This window comes from Poecilia formosa, unplaced genomic scaffold, assembly GCF_000485575.1.
Source record: "Poecilia formosa unplaced genomic scaffold, Poecilia_formosa-5.1.2 Scaffold57, whole genome shotgun sequence".
Taxonomy (NCBI): domain Eukaryota; kingdom Metazoa; phylum Chordata; class Actinopteri; order Cyprinodontiformes; family Poeciliidae; genus Poecilia; species Poecilia formosa.
The window spans coordinates 2,401,110-2,427,381 of NW_006799996.1; the positions used below are offsets into that span (position 1 = coordinate 2,401,110).

The 26,272-nt window shown below is 38.8% G+C and overlaps 1 protein-coding gene across 1 annotated transcript in view; it reads left to right on the plus strand.

The window, feature by feature from the left end:
• Positions 1-23,672, plus strand: part of plxna2 (plexin A2) — a 221,762-nt gene extending 198,090 nt beyond the window's left edge. Inside the window, exons 27-32 of the mRNA XM_007553638.2 lie at positions 2,595-2,694; positions 6,530-6,720; positions 14,014-14,183; positions 14,283-14,495; positions 14,793-14,943; positions 19,136-23,672. Coding sequence (XP_007553700.1) covers positions 2,595-2,694; positions 6,530-6,720; positions 14,014-14,183; positions 14,283-14,495; positions 14,793-14,943; positions 19,136-19,231 — 921 coding nt within the window. The 3' untranslated portion in view covers positions 19,232-23,672. The remainder of the gene's footprint in view (positions 1-2,594; positions 2,695-6,529; positions 6,721-14,013; positions 14,184-14,282; positions 14,496-14,792; positions 14,944-19,135) is intronic.
• The last annotated feature ends 2,600 nt before the right edge of the window (positions 23,673-26,272 follow it).

Consider the following 26,272-nt stretch of genomic DNA (forward strand, 5'->3'; position numbering starts at 1 on the left):
GTTAGGGGTTTTCACCTTTATGTATTTGTCTATGCAATATAAATACTTCTCATAACCATAATGTTTTGGTTTAGCTGCTGTTTAGTCTGGTGATTTGAGTGCCGACTTGTTTGTTCCAGCGGAACCTGGAGAGCAGACTGATGACTCCTGGAGCTCTGCAGACAAACTGATCTCAGGGCGTTTTGGGCTCTTTGAACAGCAAAACGTACAACACAAACGTGCTCATTGCTGTGTTTCTCAGTCCAACGCTGTCGTTGTCTCGAGTCTGTTTTCAATTTGGTTAAAATATAAGCCTTTAATCAGAAGGAGAACTATGGTCTTAGGATGTGAAATGAAAATAAGTGACATGCTTGGTTAATGTTGCTGCACTCTGAGTCACATCCCTAAAAGCAGCTTTTGAAGACACAGTCCCAAAAAAATTACATGTTTTCCATATCCAAACTCCACCTTAAGTCCAAAATAAAATAAATCTTGAGTACTTTTTCTTTTTTGATGACTGCCTTCAGACTTTCCCCCCTTTCTAGTTTTTACAGAAGCTGCACACATGCAGAGTTTATTTCCAAGCAACTGGGCAGCGGCGATTCCTCTGATAGGCATCATGATCTAAGAGAATGCAGGAGGGAGGAAGAAAGGTAGAAGATGACCACACTCAGCTGTCTGGCCGACTCACCAGTGTCTAATGGAAGGCCTTATCACAGGCGGGGTCCACAGCCCTTATCACACCTGCCCACTATCAGCCCCACACTGGATTATCCCTGAAGGGCGAATCTGCACGCCTTCAATCATTTACTCCTATCACAAGGAGCCATCTCTGCTCTCGCTTCTCTTTCAGCCATAAAAAGCATAAAGAAAGAGAGAGACGGAGAGATGGAGGCAGATGTAAAAAGGAAAGGGGGTACTGAGAAGCTATTTCATGCTCCCCGGAGAAAATGTATCACAGGAATAGCAGAGAAAACTTCACGGAAGTGTACCCTGATGGTGTGTTAGAGCTGGTCTATGCACTGTCAGCCAATTGGACCAGACTGTGGGATAGAGAGGATGTAGAAATTAAGTTAAGGCGAGCAGAATCTGACAAGAAACAGTGGAGGTGAGAAAGAAAGTGAGGAGGAAAGCCCATGGACTGTGTAGAGTGCACTATACTTTATTGAGGGATAATTTGATCACAAGGTTTTACTACAATATTACAAAAATGCTGTTACTGAACATTATGTCACATCTTGTTTTGTTTTTTTTTTTTTTGTTTTTTTTAAAATCATTTTTATTTTGGACCTTATTTTTTTCCAGATCCTTTATAACTAGTTTGTTTCAAGTTAGATTAAAAATATGTTAATGCTAAATGTTAATGTGTTAAGTTAGGCTCCAGGATATCATGGTTTCAATTAATTACATAGCAATAGTGCTAAAAGCAGGCAATGTTGCACTTCTGATTAAAGAACATTTGTTTCACTCATTAGAGATTTGGTATTTCCTTTGTACTTTGAGAAACTTCACTGGCGAGATCAGCTGAGAAAGAATGTAAGGTTTACAGGGAGGGAGGAATGGAGCAGCCCAGCTTCATCCAATATGAACAATATGCAGTGTGATATTTTCCAAACCGAAATGCACAGATAACTTATTCCTGCTAAGAGATATAAGGGAAAATGTTTTTGCTTTTATCCTGTTGTTTCTCTAAGGTGTGCCTTTAGGAGCCTGGCATTTATTTGCCTTTTGTTTATTTCTCTACTGGAGGCTCATCAGTTTGTCTTTGCTGGGTCTGAAGCAGAATTCCCTCCTCGGGGTAAGCTGCAAATGCCAGCCAACAAGCTCTTTTGTTGTTTTTGGTTCTCACTGAAGAACTGCGAGTTGTTTGCTGTGTTTTGGCTCTCTCAAGCAGAGATGTTTTGGTCCGCTAGCAGCAGTAGCATTCATTAATTAAACTGATAAATGATCTCATATGACAATCAAGTCTTGAAGCTAATTTTGAAGACATTTTCTGTGCTGTAGGGCGCTGCGTGTTCTGTCTACAGCTTTTCAGCAATAATAACTGGAGAAAAACTCTGAAATCAAATCCACAAAGGGAAAAGGATTAAACTGAGCATCATCCTCAAATATTACCGCCTCGCCCTATCGTCTTTTTTGACTGGTTGGTACTCAGAGATGTGTTGTTACTCGCACCAACCATTTATGGTAAGGGTGCAAGTACACCAGCTGAGACACTGAGCCTCCTTTTCCATCAACCATTCCCTCTCTTTGCATAATCTCCCAGCGCCAAAGCTTACCTCAGCTCTCTGTAACGTTTCTGAAAGTATTGAAAATGACAATGACAGACATGTTGAGTACAACCGTCATGCAGCTGCAGCACTTTGCTCAGCTTGAAAAAAGCTACAGGGTTGTGGTGCAGAACAACAGGGAGCAACAGGAATTCTTGTGAGTCTTTGCTAAGAGAATTGTTTACTTCTGATCTTCATAGTTTGAATAATTTATCAGAAAACACTGTATGCATGCATACACCTGTTATTTTGTTTGAGTAACCCATGGCCTCTCTTCAGAATGTGACAAATTGCAGATATGCATTCAGGAGTGAAATGTGGCGTTCTCCGTGTCTCCTCATGCAGGTCTCTGATCGCAGCGTGGTAGCTTTGGTCCCCAAGCAAACCTCATCATATAACATTCCTTCTTCAGCGAGCATAACCCGTACCTCCATCAGCAGATACGGTGAGTCAGCACACATTGGCTCCACATTAATTGCAAAATGAGACGACATGTACAACATAGGTAATTATGAAATTGTTTGCATTCTTTTTGAGGTTCAAACTGCTAATGATCTAGAGTAAAAAGAGAGAAAAAATAAAATAAATAAAAGAGAGAATGAGAGCTGTAGCGTGTTTGTGTTTCATTATTATAAAGTAAGCTGTGTTTGCACTTTGGGAACCAGTGGCCATTTTCCACTGCAGTTACAACCAAGTCTGCAATAACTAAATTTCAAGAGATATAAGTTCAGGGTAGCGTACTGGTAACATGCTTGTAAATTCATTTGTGTCCATTTCCAATCATAAGTGCTGTTTGTTGAAACTTTTATTTCCTATTCGCGGAGGTTTGCTCCTTCAGCTGTGGTTTTCAACCTCATGCCTATAAACTGCCTGTCCTTCATGTTTTAGCACACCTGAATCAAATGAATGATTACCTCCTTAGCGTGTCATTAAGTGATGCAGAAGCCTAATGATAACTCATTAATTATGTCAGGTGTGTGGAGGCAGGGAAACATCGAAAACATGCAGAACAGTGGAAAGTCACTGATCTGGAAAGAAGGATAACTTCCCCTTTAAAACAGCAAAGTCCAGTATGTGAATACATTTTACCAATGTAGCATTTATCTTAGTGTTTTTTATAATGGCTTCAATACTTTAAATTGACTTTGTAAAGTCAATTCAAACTTTGTGAAAATGTACTAAGGGGATGGATTTTAAGTGAACTACAATAATCAATGTCTTGCCAAGTTTCAGTGGGAGAGGAGTTAAAAGGCTGCTGTGCAATGAAACTTTAACTTAGTGACTTTGTTTCAAAAAATACAGAAAGTTGGTCCAAACTCCACGGAAAGGTTTAAGTCTAACAAACTTTTTTTAAAAAGAATTCAAAGATAAGAAATTTACTGATTATTGGGATTACAATCCAGTGATCTGCAATAACTTGTTACTATTTAACCACAGTCTCTCTGAATTTAAATACATTTTTTAAGTGATTCACAGATTTTTAAAAATGAAAACATCTAATTGTGTCCAAATGGAGCATTAGCGACCCCAACTCCTAGAGCGTTAGATGATGGTCCCTGTATGATTGATCAGAAAACAACCCTTTAAAACATATTTCATTAAAGAAAAGCCTTGTTGTCCACTCTGCAAAAATATCAGCCTACTCCTATTGGTGAACCCTTCAAACCCAGGGAGGAACTACCTGTTATTCAGGAGGTGCTAATTCATGAATATGCCCAGAAAAGTTTAAGTATTTTTGACCTCTATCTGTTTCTCACACAAAGTAGATGTAATTAAGCATGACTTCATTTGGGTCGTCATTGATGCTTTTCTTTTCAATCAAGAAAAGGTGAAGAGACCCCCTTTTTTTTTTTTTTTTTTTTTTTTTTTTTTTTTGCAAAATTGCAATATAGTGCAATTTTTTTGCACTGTAGTCTTCCTTTTTGCCTTTTATCAGGTCTTGAACTCACCAATTCTTTAACATCGATGACACATCATTTGCCACAGAGGCTTCATGGGTTCACAGACTCTCAGATGTGTGACTTACTTTGGGTTGTTTAGTGCCAAATTTTGGTCCATTGCCAGAGTGACGCAGCGCCAGCGCCAGGCAACTCATGATTGCTAATTATTCTGTGTGAATGATGCTTCACACAAACGGAGAAAAGATAAGAAGGTGAGCAGGGCCAATTATGAGGACTGGGGGAGAAGAGCTAAAGTCTGCCTTTAAACTGTCTAACACCGAAAACAAGCTAAGAACACCCTCATTCCTCCAAGCAATTAAACGTATTTACAGAAAACACAGAGTGTGTGTGCCTGTGAACTCTGGGTTAAACAATACATCTACTTGGAGTATTTAGTGTAAAATAAAGTGAGGTGACATTTATTAACAGTCCTTATCTAAATTGACCTTTAGAAACACTGCTTAGCATTCGGTAGTTCTCTTTGAAATAAAACATTAAAGTTAGAGGGTATCACTACAAGGAAATGATAGTTATCACAGGAAAGGTTGCTTAAAAGATTATTTCTCTTATTACCAGCAAAGATGGATAGAGAGGAGTCAATTTGCTGGCATTAGCCCGACCTTCATTAATCATTGTTTGGCACAGAAGAAGATGGATTCAAACTAATGCAATTTTCAGAGTTTAGTATCTTGGCTCACATTGTGCCACAAGTACAACTGATCAGCTCGGAAAACGGCTGCAGAAACAGGGAAGATACAGAGCATAAGGGAACAGAGGAGGAGTAAAAGCCAGTGACTGGATTAAGATCGGATTTGGGATCCCAATCCACCCAGCGCATGCATTCAACCTTCTTCATCCCCAGCAGACACTGAAGGGGTGCAGTAGGGTCTTATTTGAAAGGTATAGGGGGCTTAAATGGCAGCTAATGCTTTTTTGTTCCGCTCGGCCTTTGAAGCCAGGTGAGAGAAATCCTCAAACGGGATCCTCAGATCCTGAACCTCTAGAGACGCTGCTGCCTGGAGTAGATGCCGACTAATTAGTGGAAGTAAAACCGGCATCATTCGGAGTGAGAATGTGAGGTGGAAGGATGCATGATGGGGGTGATGTATTGGAGAAGGACTGAGTTTTACAAATCAGGGATCATTTGAGGCATTGATGAGGGCGCGACGGAGATTTTTATTTTAAAAATGGCATTTGGGGAAAAGCCAATCATGCCTTTTAAGTGAAGCCAGGCACAACCCTCGTGAGCCAAGGATTATATAAGTAGATGAAAAAGATAAAAGATGATAATTATCACATAATTTATGACAGAGACAGAAAAATCAAACAGTGAATAATCACAGGAAATGAATCTGCAGCATTATTTTCAACCTGCCTGCAAAATTAGGTTGTGTTATGATGAACAAAGGAAAGCTGTAGAAGTCCTGTTCTCCCTCAGCATTTACATAATCTCCTCATGGACTTGAGTGTCATAATATTTTTAATGAATTATTTCAACCATTCTTGTGGACTGATTTTGCAAAAGACAACAACAGCCTTTCTTTCATGAGGATTTGAATTTTGGGGGGATTTTCTGTGAAATCTGTTTGCTTGAATGCAACCTTACACCCACAATAATATACCTTTAAATGTCTTTCAGCAAGTCACACCTGGACCACACACACATTTTAAAATGCATACTATCAGTAGTTCTGACATGAATGGCTGAGGAAACGCCATGTTTGATGTTTTGTCAACTTGTTCTAAAATACTCCTTGTTATTGTCACCAAATGTTTAATTAATTGTATTATCTGTCATAAAATGTTCTCCAGAAGACATTTTAATGTATCTTACACAAGGTTCGTCCATCTTGTTCAGCATCCTACAAGTCCTTTGCAATATTATATAAAAAATAAAATGTTTCCTCTTACATCTTTACCCAAATGTCTGTGCCGTTTTGTTGTTAAGAGATCTGCTATCAACCAAATCACTTTTACAAAGGAAAAGAGAAACTACAAGCTGCTATTAACCGTGGTAAATGTCAAAAAGTTAATAGTCTTTGTCCAGTTGACACTACAGGACCCGTTGCCGTTAATTAAAGCTTAATGTAGATCCATGTATGATTATAACGCTGATGTGTCAGTTCCACTGTCTGTGGATCGGCGGCAAAAACTGATCAAATTTGTGTGTTAAATCTTAAGTTTTATGTTAAACATCTTTCCAAACTGGAAAAAGCTTTTAAAAAAAGATCTGAAATGAAGTACACATTCAGGCCTATGATGTCTGCATGTACTTCTGACTGAACCTCATGGATTCTTATTTATAACTCTACAATTTTCTTTTTTTCTCAACTCGGACAGACTCTTCGTTCCGTTACACAGGCAGTCCAGACAGCCTGAGGTCTCGTGCTCCTATGATCACGCCGGACCTGGAGAGCGGTGTAAAGGTCTGGCACTTGGTGAAGAACCATGAACATGGAGACCAGAAGGAAGGAGATCGAGGCAGCAAGATGGTTTCTGAGATTTATCTAACCCGGTTGTTGGCAACTAAGGTACGTCAGCCAACTTGTACATGAACACTTTTATGTGTGACGATTGGAAAAAATATTCATATTGGCTGAACTTTTTCCACTACAAACTTCAAGGCGTTATGCACAGTCTTAATATCTTGCTCTTCGTCACCTCGTACAGGGCACTCTCCAAAAATTTGTCGACGATCTGTTTGAGACATTGTTCAGTACGGTCCATCGAGGGAGTACGCTTCCCCTGGCCATCAAATACATGTTTGACTTCCTAGACGAACAGGCAGACAGACATGGCATTTACGACACAGACGTTCGTCACACATGGNAGGTGTGACTAAGAAATTAATTCTACAAAATAAAAATTAAGGTACAGCAGAACACAAGAAACCCAAGAAAAATCTAAAGTAGTTTTAAAAAAGACAAATCAGAGCAGAAGGGAAAATCCAAGCTTAGTCTGGAAAACCTGTTGTTAGGGGTTTTCACCTTTATGTATTTGTCTATGCAATATAAATACTTCTCATAACCATAATGTTTTGGTTTAGCTGCTGTTTAGTCTGGTGATTTGAGTGCCGACTTGTTTGTTCCAGCGGAACCTGGAGAGCAGACTGATGACTCCTGGAGCTCTGCAGACAAACTGATCTCAGGGCGTTTTGGGCTCTTTGAACAGCAAAACGTACAACACAAACGTGCTCATTGCTGTGTTTCTCAGTCCAACGCTGTCGTTGTCTCGAGTCTGTTTTCAATTTGGTTAAAATATAAGCCTTTAATCAGAAGGAGAACTATGGTCTTAGGATGTGAAATGAAAATAAGTGACATGCTTGGTTAATGTTGCTGCACTCTGAGTCACATCCCTAAAAGCAGCTTTTGAAGACACAGTCCCAAAAAAATTACATGTTTTCCATATCCAAACTCCACCTTAAGTCCAAAATAAAATAAATCTTGAGTACTTTTTCTTTTTTGATGACTGCCTTCAGACTTTTCCCCCCTTTCTAGTTTTTACAGAAGCTGCACACATGCAGAGTTTATTTCCAAGCAACTGGGCAGCGGCGATTCCTCTGATAGGCATCATGATCTAAGAGAATGCAGGAGGGAGGAAGAAAGGTAGAAGATGACCACACTCAGCTGTCTGGCCGACTCACCAGTGTCTAATGGAAGGCCTTATCACAGGCGGGGTCCACAGCCCTTATCACACCTGCCCACTATCAGCCCCACACTGGATTATCCCTGAAGGGCGAATCTGCACGCCTTCAATCATTTACTCCTATCACAAGGAGCCATCTCTGCTCTCGCTTCTCTTTCAGCCATAAAAAGCATAAAGAAAGAGAGAGACGGAGAGATGGAGGCAGATGTAAAAAGGAAAGGGGGTACTGAGAAGCTATTTCATGCTCCCCAGAGAAAATGTATCACAGGAATAGCAGAGAAAACTTCACGGAAGTGTACCCTGATGGTGTGTTAGAGCTGGTCTATGCACTGTCAGCCAATTGGACCAGACTGTGGGATAGAGAGGATGTAGAAATTAAGTTAAGGCGAGCAGAATCTGACAAGAAACAGTGGAGGTGAGAAAGAAAGTGAGGAGGAAAGCCCATGGACTGTGTAGAGTGCACTATACTTTATTGAGGGATAATTTGATCACAAGGTTTTACTACAATATTACAAAAATGCTGTTACTGAACATTATGTCACATCTTGTTTTTTTTTGTTTGTTTTTTTTTTAAATCATTTTTATTTTGGACCTTATTTTTTTCCAGATCCTTTATAACTAGTTTGTTTCAAGTTAGATTAAAAATATGTTAATGCTAAATGTTAATGTGTTAAGTTAGGCTCCAGGATATCATGGTTTCAATTAATTACATAGCAATAGCACTAAAAGCAGGCAATGTTGCACTTCTGATTAAAGAACATTTGTTTCACTCATTAGAGATTTGGTATTTCCTTTGTACTTTGAGAAACTTCACTGGCGAGATCAGCTGAGAAAGAATGTAAGGTTTACAGGGAGGGAGGAATGGAGCAGCCCAGCTTCATCCAATATGAACAATATGCAGTGTGATATTTTCCAAACCGAAATGCACAAATAACTTATTCCTGCTAAGAGATATAAGGGAAAATGTTTTTGCTTTTATCCTGTTGTTTCTCTAAGGTGTGCCTTTAGGAGCCTGGCATTTATTTGCCTTTTGTTTATTTCTCTACTGGAGGCTCATCAGTTTGTCTTTGCTGGGTCTGAAGCAGAATTCCCTCCTCGGGGTAAGCTGCAAATGCCAGCCAACAAGCTCTTTTGTTGTTTTTGGTTCTCACTGAAGAACTGCGAGTTGTTTGCTGTGTTTTGGCTCTCTCAAGCAGAGATGTTTTGGTCCGCTAGCAGCAGTAGCATTCATTAATTAAACTGATAAATGATCTCATATGACAATCAAGTCTTGAAGCTAATTTTGAAGACATTTTCTGTGCTGTAGGGCGCTGCGTGTTCTGTCTACAGCTTTTCAGCAATAATAACTGGAGAAAAACTCTGAAATCAAATCCACAAAGGGAAAAGGATTAAACTGAGCATCATCCTCAAATATTACCGCCTCGCCCTATCGTCTTTTTTGACTGGTTGGTACTCAGAGATGTGTTGTTACTCGCACCAACCATTTATGGTAAGGGTGCAAGTACACCAGCTGAGACACTGAGCCTCCTTTTCCATCAACCATTCCCTCTCTTTGCATAATCTCCCAGCGCCAAAGCTTACCTCAGCTCTCTGTAACGTTTCTGAAAGTATTGAAAATGACAATGACAGACATGTTGAGTACAACCGTCATGCAGCTGCAGCACTTTGCTCAGCTTGAAAAAAGCTACAGGGTTGTGGTGCAGAACAACAGGGAGCAACAGGAATTCTTGTGAGTCTTTGCTAAGAGAATTGTTTACTTCTGATCTTCATAGTTTGAATAATTTATCAGAAAACACTGTATGCATGCATACACCTGTTATTTTGTTTGAGTAACCCATGGCCTCTCTTCAGAATGTGACAAATTGCAGATATGCATTCAGGAGTGAAATGTGGCGTTCTCCGTGTCTCCTCATGCAGGTCTCTGATCGCAGCGTGGTAGCTTTGGTCCCCAAGCAAACCTCATCATATAACATTCCTTCTTCAGCGAGCATAACCCGTACCTCCATCAGCAGATACGGTGAGTCAGCACACATTGGCTCCACATTAATTGCAAAATGAGACGACATGTACAACATAGGTAATTATGAAATTGTTTGCATTCTTTTTGAGGTTCAAACTGCTAATGATCTAGAGTAAAAAGAGAGAAAAAATAAAATAAATAAAAGAGAGAATGAGAGCTGTAGCGTGTTTGTGTTTCATTATTATAAAGTAAGCTGTGTTTGCACTTTGGGAACCAGTGGCCATTTTCCACTGCAGTTACAACCAAGTCTGCAATAACTAAATTTCAAGAGATATAAGTTCAGGGTAGCGTACTGGTAACATGCTTGTAAATTCATTTGTGTCCATTTCCAATCATAAGTGCTGTTTGTTGAAACTTTTATTTCCTATTCGCGGAGGTTTGCTCCTTCAGCTGTGGTTTTCAACCTCATGCCTATAAACTGCCTGTCCTTCATGTTTTAGCACACCTGAATCAAATGAATGATTACCTCCTTAGCGTGTCATTAAGTGATGCAGAAGCCTAATGATAACTCATTAATTATGTCAGGTGTGTGGAGGCAGGGAAACATCGAAAACATGCAGAACAGTGGAAAGTCACTGATCTGGAAAGAAGGATAACTTCCCCTTTAAAACAGCAAAGTCCAGTATGTGAATACATTTTACCAATGTAGCATTTATCTTAGTGTTTTTTATAATGGCTTCAATACTTTAAATTGACTTTGTAAAGTCAATTCAAACTTTGTGAAAATGTACTAAGGGGATGGATTTTAAGTGAACTACAATAATCAATGTCTTGCCAAGTTTCAGTGGGAGAGGAGTTAAAAGGCTGCTGTGCAATGAAACTTTAACTTAGTGACTTTGTTTCAAAAAATACAGAAAGTTGGTCCAAACTCCACGGAAAGGTTTAAGTCTAACAAACTTTTTTTAAAAAGAATTCAAAGATAAGAAATTTACTGATTATTGGGATTACAATCCAGTGATCTGCAATAACTTGTTACTATTTAACCACAGTCTCTCTGAATTTAAATACATTTTTTAAGTGATTCACAGATTTTTAAAAATGAAAACATCTAATTGTGTCCAAATGGAGCATTAGCGACCCCAACTCCTAGAGCGTTAGATGATGGTCCCTGTATGATTGATCAGAAAACAACCCTTTAAAACATATTTCATTAAAGAAAAGCCTTGTTGTCCACTCTGCAAAAATATCAGCCTACTCCTATTGGTGAACCCTTCAAACCCAGGGAGGAACTACCTGTTATTCAGGAGGTGCTAATTCATGAATATGCCCAGAAAAGTTTAAGTATTTTTGACCTCTATCTGTTTCTCACACAAAGTAGATGTAATTAAGCATGACTTCATTTGGGTCGTCATTGATGCTTTTCTTTTCAATCAAGAAAAGGTGAAGAGACCCCCTTTTTTTTTTTTTTTTTTTTTTTTTTTTTTTTTGCAAAATTGCAATATAGTGCAATTTTTTTGCACTGTAGTCTTCCTTTTTGCCTTTTATCAGGTCTTGAACTCACCAATTCTTTAACATCGATGACACATCATTTGCCACAGAGGCTTCATGGGTTCACAGACTCTCAGATGTGTGACTTACTTTGGGTTGTTTAGTGCCAAATTTTGGTCCATTGCCAGAGTGACGCAGCGCCAGCGCCAGGCAACTCATGATTGCTAATTATTCTGTGTGAATGATGCTTCACACAAACGGAGAAAAGATAAGAAGGTGAGCAGGGCCAATTATGAGGACTGGGGGAGAAGAGCTAAAGTCTGCCTTTAAACTGTCTAACACCGAAAACAAGCTAAGAACACCCTCATTCCTCCAAGCAATTAAACGTATTTACAGAAAACACAGAGTGTGTGTGCCTGTGAACTCTGGGTTAAACAATACATCTACTTGGAGTATTTAGTGTAAAATAAAGTGAGGTGACATTTATTAACAGTCCTTATCTAAATTGACCTTTAGAAACACTGCTTAGCATTCGGTAGTTCTCTTTGAAATAAAACATTAAAGTTAGAGGGTATCACTACAAGGAAATGATAGTTATCACAGGAAAGGTTGCTTAAAAGATTATTTCTCTTATTACCAGCAAAGATGGATAGAGAGGAGTCAATTTGCTGGCATTAGCCCGACCTTCATTAATCATTGTTTGGCACAGAAGAAGATGGATTCAAACTAATGCAATTTTCAGAGTTTAGTATCTTGGCTCACATTGTGCCACAAGTACAACTGATCAGCTCGGAAAACGGCTGCAGAAACAGGGAAGATACAGAGCATAAGGGAACAGAGGAGGAGTAAAAGCCAGTGACTGGATTAAGATCGGATTTGGGATCCCAATCCACCCAGCGCATGCATTCAACCTTCTTCATCCCCAGCAGACACTGAAGGGGTGCAGTAGGGTCTTATTTGAAAGGTATAGGGGGCTTAAATGGCAGCTAATGCTTTTTTGTTCCGCTCGGCCTTTGAAGCCAGGTGAGAGAAATCCTCAAACGGGATCCTCAGATCCTGAACCTCTAGAGACGCTGCTGCCTGGAGTAGATGCCGACTAATTAGTGGAAGTAAAACCGGCATCATTCGGAGTGAGAATGTGAGGTGGAAGGATGCATGATGGGGGTGATGTATTGGAGAAGGACTGAGTTTTACAAATCAGGGATCATTTGAGGCATTGATGAGGGCGCGACGGAGATTTTTATTTTAAAAATGGCATTTGGGGAAAAGCCAATCATGCCTTTTAAGTGAAGCCAGGCACAACCCTCATGAGCCAAGGATTATATAAGTAGATGAAAAAGATAAAAGATGATAATTATCACATAATTTATGACAGAGACAGAAAAATCAAACAGTGAATAATCACAGGAAGTGAATCTGCAGCATTATTTTCAACCTGCCTGCAAAATTAGGTTGTGTTATGATGAACAAAGGAAAGCTGTAGAAGTCCTGTTCTCCCTCAGCATTTACATAATCTCCTCATGGACTTGAGTGTCATAATATTTTTAATGAATTATTTCAACCATTCTTGTGGACTGATTTTGCAAAAGACAACAACAGCCTTTCATGAGGATTTGAATTTTGGGGGGATTTTCTGTGAAATCTGTTTGCTTGAATGCAACCTTACACCCACAATAATATACCTTTAAATGTCTTTCAGCAAGTCACACCTGGACCACACACACATTTTAAAATGCATACTATCAGTAGTTCTGACATGAATGGCTGAGGAAACGCCATGTTTGATGTTTTGTCAACTTGTTCTAAAATACTCCTTGTTATTGTCACCAAATGTTTAATTAATTGTATTATCCGTCATAAAATGTTCTCTAGAAGACATTTTAAAGTATCTTACAGAAGGTTCATCCATCTTGTTCAGCATCCTACAAGTCCTTTGCAATATTATATAAAAAATAAAATGTTTCCTCTTACATCTTTACCCAAATGTCTGTGCCGTTTTGTTGTTAAGAGATCTGCTATCAACCAAATCACTTTTACAAAGGAAAAGAGAAACTACAAGCTGCTATTAACCGTGGTAAATGTCAAAAAGTTAATAGTCTTTGTCCAGTTGACACTACAGGACCCGTTGCCGTTAATTAAAGCTTAATGTAGATCCATGTATGATTATAACGCTGATGTGTCAGTTCCACTGTCTGTGGATCGGCGGCAAAAACTGATCAAATTTGTGTGTTAAATCTTAAGTTTTATGTTAAACATCTTTCCAAACTGGAAAAATCTTTTTAAAAAACGATCTGAAATGAAGTACACATTCAGGCCTATGATGTCTGCATGTACTTCTGGCTGAACCTCATGGATTCGTATTTATAACCCTACAATTTTCTTTTTTTCTCAACTCGGACAGACTCTTCGTTCCGTTACACAGGCAGTCCAGACAGCCTGAGGTCTCGTGCTCCTATGATCACGCCGGACCTGGAGAGCGGTGTAAAGGTCTGGCACTTGGTGAAGAACCATGAACATGGAGACCAGAAGGAAGGAGATCGAGGCAGCAAGATGGTTTCTGAGATTTATCTAACCCGGTTGTTGGCAACTAAGGTACGTCAGCCAACTTGTACATGAACACTTTTATGTGTGACGATTGGAAAAAATATTCATATTGGCTGAACTTTTTCCACTACAAACTTCAAGGCGTTATGCACAGTCTTAATATCTTGCTCTTCGTCACCTCGTACAGGGCACTCTCCAAAAATTTGTCGACGATCTGTTTGAGACATTGTTCAGTACGGTTCATCGAGGGAGTACGCTTCCCCTGGCCATCAAATACATGTTTGACTTCCTAGACGAACAGGCAGACAGACATGGCATTTACGACACAGACGTTCGTCACACATGGAAAAGCAACTGGTAAGACTTTTTTTTTTTTTTTGTGGAAACGGAAACAAATGTGGTATTAGTTAGGTCCATGTCTGTCCCTAACTTATGTTTTTCATCTCCATCTTAAAGCCTTCCATTGCGTTTCTGGGTGAACGTGATCAAGAACCCTCAGTTTGTATTTGACATCCATAAGAGCAGCATCACGGACGCCTGTCTATCTGTGGTAGCTCAGACCTTTATGGATTCCTGCTCGACTTCCGAGCACCGGCTGGGCAAAGACTCGCCTTCTAATAAACTGCTCTACGCTAAAGATATCCCTAATTATAAGAGCTGGGTAGAAAGGTAGGTGTAACCACTACTTTCAACATCGACACTAAATCACACTTTTTTTTTGTCTCCTCTTACACAAAAAGGCAGGTAATCTTTGGAAATTGATTCAAAAAGCTCTTTTTTTTCTTTCACATTTCTCAGACAAAGTCTGTAAAAGCACTCTGCCAGTGAATATTAGCAGGCATAAATTGTCAGCACAAGTGGTGTAATGGCTTGAAAATATGACTGTAAAGTAATAAAAACCTCAGTCGAACAATCATATTAACTCAGTGAATGACTCCAAGTGTTTCGTGTTGCCTGTATTTCCAGGTACTACGCTGATATCACCCGGATGCCGGCAATTAGTGATCAGGACATGAATGCGTATTTGGCGGAGCAGGCCAGACTCCACTCTACAGAGTTCAACATGCTCAGCGCTCTCAATGAGATCTACTCTTATGTCAGCAAGTACAGTGAGGAGGTAGGTCTGAGTGCTCCAGCTGGAGAGAGAGCACAGTTTTTCTGAGGTTTTTCTTTTAATAGTAGTCAATAATTTTGCCAAATAAGTGTGTTTATCTTGTAAGTGCTTGGATTAGCTGGAGTTCACATTACATGTGCTTCAGCAAGATCAATACAACCTGACCTTCTGGTTAAGGTGACAGAGGTTTGCTCTGTATTCTCCTCATAATTTACTCACATTTCCCATGTTGCACTGTTGTTGACTAAATAAATTGGACTTCTGCTGAATGCATATTTACCACTAGTAACAAAATAACCACAGGCAATACCAAACAGCAAAACAGCACCTTCTGCATACCTGTTAAGACGAGTAAAAAGCTCTAAAAATGTGAAATATTTTATTGTAGTGGTATAACATATTTTTTAATATACAACCATAGTTTGAGTGTGTTTATTCAGTTCGTTAAAAAACTCAAATTTTAAGAAATAACTGAAGCCCCTTCATTCATGACTCATTTTTGTCTTGGGGTGTGCAAATATAGGGCAGCGAAAAAGGTCAATTAATTTTAGAACAAGGAAACATTTACAGACCAATTTGTGTGGAGCAGCATAAATTAGTAAATGGCTTCAAGAAAATGGCATAGTACTATGTAGTCGGGCATCACTAACTAAAAAGTTAGCAGTGCTAACTCTAAATCACTAATCATAAACAGTAGTTTCCCTAAAAGATGAGAGCTATGCCAACATGGCATTTAGGAGAAGCTAACGCTATAGCGCTAGATTCAACCATGCTGATCCCCACCAGCGGAGCATGTCACCTCAACAAGGTCAAATTTGTCACTTCACACCAAAACTCTATTCAAATGAAAGTTTACAAAACAGAAAAGTAGAATTAAAATAATCTATCCAGAAAAAATAAGTTAGGAGAAGATAAGTGCGCTAAACATTTTCAAAGTTAGCAAAACCGCTAAGATGCTAAGCAAAAAAAATTAGCTTCTCTCTCAGTGGATTAGCAGAAGTAAGTCCACAACTGAAAATGACATTGTAACAAAATCTGCTTTCTTTGGGAAAACTTTCTCAAATAAACTGTTCCGTTTTTTACTAACAAATATTTCTAAATCAGAAAGTAGAACAATTAACACTATTTGTAATTATTATTTAGTGCTCACAATAAAGTCACTAATAGAATTTATATTGGACTAGTTTTACTCTGCAACTTCTGACAAATGGGTGACTGCCTTAATAAACATTTACAAAGGTGTCCATATGCCTCTTAATGTTTTTGCTTTGTTGAGGTCAGACGATTCTCCCATATTTTTTTTTTTACATGCTTTTCTCACTCAGTTGCACATTCAACCTGGAAGGCAGTCGTCCAAACTGATTGCATAACAAACTGCTGCTTCAGTAAATCAGCTGCCAATTACAGGCCGATTGTCAGTATAATTTGAACCAAAAGAAAGCAAGCCACAAATTTGTCCTGCATTGTCAGGCCCTTGGTGTACCCAGGACGTTTTTAGCAAAGGTTACCGAGGTCAGTGAGCTTCCTCCCAAAGCCCAGAGGTCTGGTAAGACCTGAGCTTAACAATGCACCGATTCTTACCTGAGCGGAAAGTGAGTGTCTACAAGCTGTCAGCTTGCTGTGCTGTCTTTTTGCTAGTGCAGAGTTAGAGCCGTTCTATTCGGTGTAGCTCTCACGGGTAGAATCACAGGCATCACACACACACTATTAGATCACAGGAAACGTATAAAAGGAGAAGGAAGGGAGTGTGAAGGCATTTATGGAGACATTCTGGTTCTAATGTCAGCCCCTCCTGTGGGAAACTTCAGTCTGACCTTTATGTTCAACTTCCTCTCCCTCTCTACATCTCTGATTGTCTCTCTCTTTATTTCTCTTCCTCCTTTTCTTTTCACTTTTTGCTCATTATCCAGTCAGCTTCCCCTTTGCTCTTCATGAATCTTACACTCTTGCTTTTGCTGCCTCTGCAGTTGCCATTGTCTGATGCTCACATTTACAAATGCACTTATTTTTCACACACACGCGCACACACACACACAAGCCACGGCATGTGCACCACTGCCCCCACAGTCTCTGGTGCGAGAAAACATCATCAAGTCTCATTAATTGGTTTACTCAGAGTAACCAGGCCAGAGCAGCACCAGCCTTCTTAAATGGATTTGGGGAGGAGGGCTTCACCTGCATAAAGGAATGCAGATTAATAATGGATTTCACTCAAGCTCGACGAGGAGGAGAAAACGTTATGACTATTACACCGAGCCGTTAAAGAGGTCTTAAAACCGATGAGTGAAAGATGGTGGGTGAGCACACAGATACTTTGTTCTGCTGCAGATCAGGAAGCAAATAAAGGACTTGGTGCTGAAAAAGGCCACAGCAGATAAAATGTACAGCTTCTTCAGGAGATGTTGAAACTTGTAGGCCATCAAGATTCAAGTTTGAATGAAGAAAATAGAAACAGTCACCTCAAACATAATTAATTTGTCAAAGAGGATGAAATATAAAAGGTCTGCTTCTTTTCAAGGTTAACAACAATAGCCTTCTGTACTTATTGGATGTATGAAAATCTTTAGGATGAAAATGTGTCATTAATTGCAGTTAATCAGCTTTTCTTCTTTGGTCAGTCGCCTGACATAAATCCTGTAGAAAAGCTGAAGAATTGTGGAAACATAAATGGTCAAAGATCCGTCTCTGTGTGCTCCAACTCCATGAAATTTCACAGGATGAGACTAAGTGCTCTCCTATTGGCAAACTTCTGTTCTTCAAAGCATCGACAGCAGGGGTGCAATTATTTGTGCCACAGGTAATTTAGCAAAAAAAACAATGATGGCTTAGCATGGGCCTTTTTTCCACCCTACTGGAAAAATTTGCTCAAATTAAAGGTTCGGTTTTTCCTTGATTATCAATGTAAGATTTATACCACTATGCTAAAAAAAATTGCAGAGATTTGAATACCGGTAGTTATTATACACATTTAAACATAAAATAAGATAAAATAAAAACACAGCATGGTTGTCATCTCTCCTCCAGCCCCCAACTTTCATATTTTATGTCATGTACCTAAGAATTATTTACATAACATAATGCAGAAAATGGCTCTATGAATTATTTTGTTGGAAATATGAATTATTAAGAAAAGCACAGCATTCTGCTAGTTAACAAGAGCAAACAGAAACTGCTGCTATTCAGAGACCATGTGCTAAACTGGGTTGTGGCATTTGAATACAGGACTGCATATCAAAGGGAAAACAAGCATTTGTGTTTCAGTTTGTGTTCATACAAAGAAGCCTTGCTGCGTACGGTGGCGTCACGCTGACAGAGATGCAGCCTGACAAGTTGACACGAGATTAGAGAGTTGAGAGGAGAGCGCGTCCGACTGCCTTTTGAACCCGGCTTGACAAATGCCAAATTTAAAAGACGGAGCTCAGAAGATAAAACATGGAATGATATTTCTGAATTTTTTTTTTAAGACATGTTCTTTCATGTGATGTCCATGTAGGGGCTCAAAATTTCAAGCTTTACTCTGCTGTGACACAGACTGCCCTTGAATTTTATGCATTTTTTTATTTTTGCAATTTTCCAATTTACAACTGCAAACTTCGTTTTTTTTTATTCGTGTCCATAAAATTGTGGAAATAGTAAGAGATGAGATCTATAAAGGTTTGCATCAAAGCAAACATACAAGTCAGAATATTAAAGTCCTGACCTTAATCCAAACAAGAATCTGTGACTTGACTTCAAAAATTAAAAAAAGCAAATGTTTTGCAAATTTTCCTATTGAGATAATAAAGTATATTCTATTCTATTCTATTCCACACACAATTTATACAAACTTGTTCCATTTTGCAAACAAGAACAAGCTAAAATTTAGTCTGTATTTATGAGCTGGTAAAGGTGTAAAACTGCTATAGGTGATTCTACAAAGTTCTGATTTAGGCAGAAGGTTGATAGAAATGCGCACCATACTTTTCTACCTGAGATCCAGGAACACTTGAGACTTCCTCTGAAACTCCCTTTAACTGACTATATAATTATTCAGACACCAAATAGACCTTAATATGGATTAATATACACAGGCAGGAACCCAGTTTCCTTCTTTTAGGTGGTCATAATATGAAATACCTGGCAGTTTATGGTTGTAATGTGGTAAGGCAGAGTGTTTTTCTCTTATTTTTACCACATTGCTGCCTGTTCTTTGCAGATTGTTTCAGCCCTGGAGCAGGAGGAGCAGGCAAGGAAACAGAGGTTGGCCTACAAGGTGGAACAGCTCATCTCTGCCATGTCTTTGGAGAGCTGAAGGTGAATGCTGCCAAAGCAAAGAAGGGGAGAGAAGGGACCGATGGACCTGCTTAAAAGGTCACTACTTTACCTCTCATCGTGGGAAATTTCAACCACGACCTGGACCTGGGACCTCTGTACATCTACAGCCGGACAAACACAACTGCTTTAGTTTGCGATTCTTTTCCCCTGCCATCACGATGAGACTGACACAGAGGCTCTCCAGCTGGAAATAATAATGTTATACATAAGGGACGTTGAGTTTGTTGGTTTCGTTTTCCTCAAAGGATCCTCTCTAGATTTGGCAGGAAATTGCATGTCATGTGGGTGTTCACATGTGTGGGTGTGCATGAGAGTGTGTGTCATATTGAGGAAGACTCGTGCAAGACTGTGAAGGCAAATGGAGAAACAGATTTAGCCTCCCAACCCCCATCTGAGCGAGAAATGGAGGAAAATATCTAAAAAAAAAAGAAAAAAAAAGAAAAAGAAAGAAAGAAAAAACGAAGGCGAAAGGCCGATCTCATGTTGGACAGTGTGCATTCAGATTACTCAGATTTTATTTTTGTACTCTGTAAATGTGAATATCATCATCTGCAGTTAAAGAAAAATATCCACAGAGTATCCCTAACTCCATCTTGTTAAAGATGCGTCTTATCTCACTCCTTCCCTTTTTGGACTGATACTTCACAGAAACATGTACATGAACAAATGCTGCTCTACATGTGATCAGAAAGGAGATCAAAACAACTTCTGCTCATCATTGGAAATGTGAGTAGATCTTAATTTTGGAGTTATAGCTTCGACAGCATGCATGAAACAAACTTGAGGCTGATGGAGGTAAAGTGGCTGCAGAACTGCTTCGCTCTGCTGTTCTAAGGCGCCAATTGGTGTATGTGAATGTATGTTTTTTTTTTTTTTTCTTTTTAAATCTTTTTAAATTTCGCAACAAATATTGGACCAGTTTAAGTGAGACACACCGATACTTGTAGTTGATTCTGCTACGAAAGAGCCGAAATTCATCTGATTCTGATTTGCTTGGGGAGAATACGCAGTAGCTAGAAGATGACGGGTGAAGCAGTTAGTTTCTATGTGCTTTGATTTTCATTACATTCCCCACAAATGTCTCATTTGGGGAGCGTGATCAACTTTATTCACACAGCATCCCCAGTCACGCATCAGATGTGTAAACATTACCAGGAGTTTGGTTTCATCAAGTGCCAATGAGTCAGAAGAGATGCTACTGTAGAAGATACCGTCCAACTAACGGCGATGTGTTTGCCCAGACCACAAGAACTCTGTGTGGGTTCAGTTTGACAAAGTGCCAAGAGATCCTACTGTTTCAGCTTGCTTATTAGTGTGTCAAAATCGGTTTACGCTTTACAGAGGACACGTTTTGGGTTAACTTCAAAGCTCTGAAAGCTGGACTGGCGAGTTTTGAAAGGTACGACGTACAAGCAGGAAGGAAAAACCAAAAGGTGGAAACAAAAATCTGATGTATTAAATGCTGTTTGAAAGCGTCCCCTGACTAAAACCAGGCTGAAAACTGTAGATTCCATCCTCTGAAATGCTGATTTATTTTCTTCCAAGACATGTTTGCTTGTTGTTTACATCAAGTACTTGAAAATACGTTTGTACAGTTTTGTGTGTAGAGCGCATGTACCAGGTGGGTGAAAGGTGCTTCTTTTCTTTGTGGCCTTAGATACCTGCCTGCTTAGTGTTCCCTGATCTTACCAGTCCTCAGCCAGGGCACGCTTTTTCAGTGAATCCTGGCACCAGCACTCAGCTGAGGATAGTGAGACGATCTAGAAAGGAGAGGTGAAGAGGCTACGGCCAGGCTGAGGCGGGCAGCACCTCTCCCAGCACTCGGCTCGCCCCAACCGTTTGAAGAGAAGCGCAGAGAAATGAGAAAGCGATGCAGGGGTAGAATGAGAGAGCGAGCCCCTTTAGCTCTGGTTTCCCACTCTGGCTTTGAAGACGCTCTTTGATCTGAGTCGGCTGCGTGCGCTCTGTGATCAGGAGAAAACATCAAACTAAGAGGCGAGAAGAAATGTCCGATGACGTGAGGAGTGAGGTGCAATTGCTGTGTCATGCCAGTGGGGGCAGCAGTGAGTACGAGGGGCTGGAGTGTGTTGCCTCGTTTGAAAATGCACCTGCTGATGGAATCAGCGATGCCACATAAACAAACAGCGGACAGTTCCCTGTTAAAGTATTGATAATCCTTAATTTTTTTTAAATGTATTTTGCTACTTCACAGCCACAAATTTCAATGTATTTTAGTGAGATTTTAACTGATATACCAACTGAAAGTAGTGCATTCAGATTTTTTGTTAATATAAATTGTAACAGTGTGCTCGAAATTTGCTTTCAGCCCTCCTCAGTTGCAGAATCATCATTCACTGCATGATTCTGCAAGTGTTTTGTGGCATGTTCCACTTTTGCACAAATACAATCTGCAATTTTTGATCCCTCTTCGTCAGTGACTTAATCTGATTGGATGATGTATGAGGTCTAGGTCTGCATCATGATATCACCACCATGTTTTACTGTGTGAATGGTGTGTACAGGGTGAACTACTCTTATGACTTCTTCCATCAAAGTGGTGCAAGATTAATAATTTATCAATAGGTTCACTCGAGTTCTGAATCAGTTTTGGGTTTTTTTTTGTGTGTGTGCATGCCTTTTATATAATGGTATCAGAGTAAAAAAGGGCTGAATATATACTCTACTTTGTGTTGGTATATCACATAACATTAAAATAAAATACAGGTTGTGGTTGTAACTTGATAAAAGACAAGGTAGACCTTATCTCGTATTTTGGACCTGAGTCAAGTAGACGTCGGACTGAATGATGTCCTAAAAAAAAAAAGAAACTAGCATCACAGCAGATTTAGGATTCATGATTCACTGCTTACATTTGACCTTAAAACTAAAGTGTATTTGCTTGAAGAACATGCTTTCTTCTGTGCCACAGGTACAGTTCCACTCTCTGCAGGATAGCTGACCTTTAGCTGGAAAAAATTAAAAAATAAATAAATAAAATACCAGCATAATTAGAGGAAAAGAAGGAGCTTGCAATCTAAAATTGAACCAGTTGTTAGTTTATATAAACATATCAATTTTCTAATTTCTTGAAGATCATTTCCTGGAATCTGCCAATCAAAAGTATTTATAGCAAACTAAAATTAAGGGGTAAGGTCACGGTTTTATTTGTTGAGTTTGTTTTGGTATTTATTTGCAAATGCAGTATGTTAATTTTTCCAGCTCCCTAATGGTCTAATAACCGACTCTAGGTACACAGCAGTGCACACATGCGCAGCACAAACAGAGAACATGAAGCTTCTTCCTTTTGATGAAGGTGTCTTCCCAATTTCAGCGACTAGAATTGTATCCTCCTCATACCTCACATTGCTTATATGGAGTAATGCTTTCTGTTTTAATGGGACCTTAATGCCTTTTTTTCCTTTTTCCAAGGAATGAACTTTATTTTTTGACAGAATCCTTCCAGCTGTTCTGTGAGCTCCTCCCCCTGTAACACAGGAATGTGATAAACAAATCTAGGCTCCAACTGGTTAAGAATGGCTTTGATTTTTCTCTCTTAAAACATTTGTAACCCAGATGTTTCTCATCTGATATTTATGCATGCGTTTTAACTCGTGCTTTAGTTCTGCCTTGTGTTCCTATTGACATATCGATCTGTGCTATGATTTAGCCTGACAGCAATTCTTCCATTTGTAAATGTCTTAAAATTGCAGCACCTTTTATTGTGAACAGAGATTTTTTTTAGTTGTTGTTATGAAGTGATTGCTTGTTTGTGTTACCATGTTGTACGCTCATTTTAATTTAATTTTAATAAAAGAGAGGATTTTTCTTTTTTACCCGTTCTGCAGTGCAGAATTACATTCGACTGCCAGTTGTGAGAGATGTTTAGAAATGCTCACAAACCTCACTTCAGATGAAGCTGAACAACTGAAAATGCTTTGTGAAACTTTCTGCTTCCAGTGAATCGTGGTATTCCTTACACAAATCAGAGCATTTTGTTATCTTTTCAGCTTGTTTGCTCGCTAAATGGCATCAGACACACAAACTCAAGTCCCAATCAGTGTATTACTCTCAATATAAAATGAGTATCCTTCCATTTTAAACACATAGTAAAAAAAAAAAAAAAAACCCTTTTAGACACTGGAGTACTGTAAAATAGCAATTACTGGCATTGATGATGATAATAATAATAATGGTTGTCTGTTCTTGTTTTATAAAAGTGTTGTGAAAATTGTAAGAACTTAAAGTATTTAAAAAGTTTGTTCTCTTGGTTTTTTATTTGCTTTGATTTTGTTATTATAATATATTATTGTGTACCTATTGTAAATATGAAGCACACCTATTTTGCAAGCCAAGGATTCACTTTGTACTGTTGTTATATATAAATAAACTTTGCTGGTTAAAATTGCATAGAACCAAAATGTGTAATCCTGTCTTTTTTTTTTTTTTACATTGTCTTTCTCCTTTGCATTTGAGCAAAATGCAAGGAAATTTGAACATAGATACGTATATTCCCACTTTCCCAAGGATGAAAACGAAGTATGTTTGACTTCAGCAGACGAGATGCGTCTATGGAGGATTGCTGCCAGTCCCAAAACGTCATATTTGTTGTTACATTTGCCAAGAAAGAGCCAGCTCTTACATTTATAACACTTTTGAATATTGAAGTTGAAAATGTAAAATGCTTCTGAGTTTTAAAGGTAGGCTCATTTATGACGAATGTACTTTTAATCATACTGTGGAAAGTCTTATTTTGACAGCTATGTTTTACAGGCATAATTTAGCGCTGCTGGTTACATAACTTCTGCTGCTTGTGCTGCTAGAAAACAATGAAAGTAGGGATGTCATGGTCACTGAAGCTCGGGTTAGGAACACCAAGCATTTAACGTTTAAGAAGACTTAACATGGTTTGTGGTGTTCTCTATATAATTAAAATTATATGACATTTTTTTGGTTTCCATTTTCAAAGCATTTGAGATCATTTAATCTGAGCATATGCTTTTTTCATTCTTAAATAAGGACCATTTGTTTGTTCATGGGATGAATAACCTCACAAATTGAACTCAACTCTGTCAAAGACTCATCAGGAGGAGTCTGTTGGTTTTCTATGACTTTTCTACCATCAACTATTGGCATCACCTGTTCAGCAACATTAAAAATGACTTGGCACAATCCTTATGTAGTTCTTTTGATTTTGAAATATGTTGCATGCTTGAAATACAGGAACATATACTTTAGATAAGCTTAAAATGCAATTATTCATCTGTAAATCAATGCAAAAATTCTTTAATTATTAATGATGGATGCTGCAATGATCCAACTTTCTTTGGAACCTTGAAATGTAGAAATTAGTGTATATTTAAGACTGAAATGTGTCCTGATTGTTGGGTGACTGGGTTTTTATTTGAGTCGGTTTATGATCATTTCTTTATTTATATTTGAAAGGTCATGCAAAGAAATAACAAATTTCTAAAAAATAACTAAGAAATCTCAGGTTTCCGTCATATCGATACCAAGTTCTTGTTTGTTGGATCTTCTTTAAACCCACAATACTAGATAGAAGTGAAGTTGATGAGAAGAGAGCAATAGCTTTCATTCACTCCTTCAAGTGAATTGTTTTGTTGTCTTCCAGATTTATTTTAATATTATTCATAGTCAATAAATAGTTCAAGCACACAGTATATCAAAATACCTATATGTTTCTGAGTTCATATTTGAAAGAGAGAAAAAAAGAGAGAAATCTTGTTCTAGAATGAAATTGCTTCTTTCAGGCACCAAGCTTTAAAATGACCTCAGCAGTATAATACAGAAACAACACGGCAGTCGAAGGCCTGCTGTTGTTTCCGCCCAAATTGCTCTGACACACTAAATCCCCTTTTATTTGGATGTGCACAAGTTTGTGTTGCAATACCCATTTAAAGGATGCTTTAATCAGTGCTGAAAACAAAGCCAAGTGCTGCTTAAGCAGAGAACAATCAACATGAATAATGATTCGCTGGGCAAGCTTCGTATTTTCCTCTCACTGTAGACTCCAAGCTTCCAATTTTCTGTTTTGCTTGATGGTGAAGGGACGTTGTAAATGTGGAGTGTGGGGAAAAAAAACAAACAGCCAAAATCATTGGAGAGCAATACCATATATTCCTGTAATTCTGGGAGCTAGCCTTTCGTGCCATCTTGGGGAGTAATCCATTATTTCTACCTACAATGGTGCTAATTTTGAGGACAGATGCACATCAAAACATTCTGTCGCCTGCATGTTTATCTCCAGATTCTCTATCAGCACAGCTTCTTCAATCTGTGTCTACTTAGAAAAGTCTTATCCTGAAAAATTGTTTCATTTTTCTAGCTATCGCACAGCCTGCTGGAGATGCTAACTACGTCTCTTCCATGTCTGAGAATATTCACGCTTATTATGCAACATTCCCATTCATTATATGTCTACTTGTTAGAAGCCCGTGAGGAATTTATAGGCAAAGCAGGAACAATATGTGATGCTAAATTCAGGTTTAGCTCAGGAAAAATTCAACCAGATTTGTTGCTTCTTAAAATATCTAGAATTCACATGTTTTTCACAACGATTGAAATGTAAGGTTAATTTTAAACAGATCTTCTGGGAGACTGAAAAATTGCCTATTATGTGCTTCTGAAGCTCAGCATTGTTCCGTCTTAGTCTTTGGACTTCTTCCTTTCAGCTGAGCTCATCCTGGGATGAAGAAGATGATGAAGGATAAAAAAGACCCAGGACTCTGCAGATCAATTCTACAATAAGAAATGGTGAAAGATTATTCTTTCTTTATACCACCAAGTTCTAGAAAACCCAAGTCCAGACCTCGAGAGCTACTATCCTGCAGCCTTTGGTTGCATCTCTTCTCCAACACACCTGAACCCAATGGCTGAGTTTCCCCATTAGCATGTCATTAAGCTCCACAGAGGTTTGGTAACGAGCCCCTCATTTGATTCAGGTGTGTTGCAGATGGGATGCTACTAAAAGTTTAAGATAGTAGCTCTTGAGGACTGGACA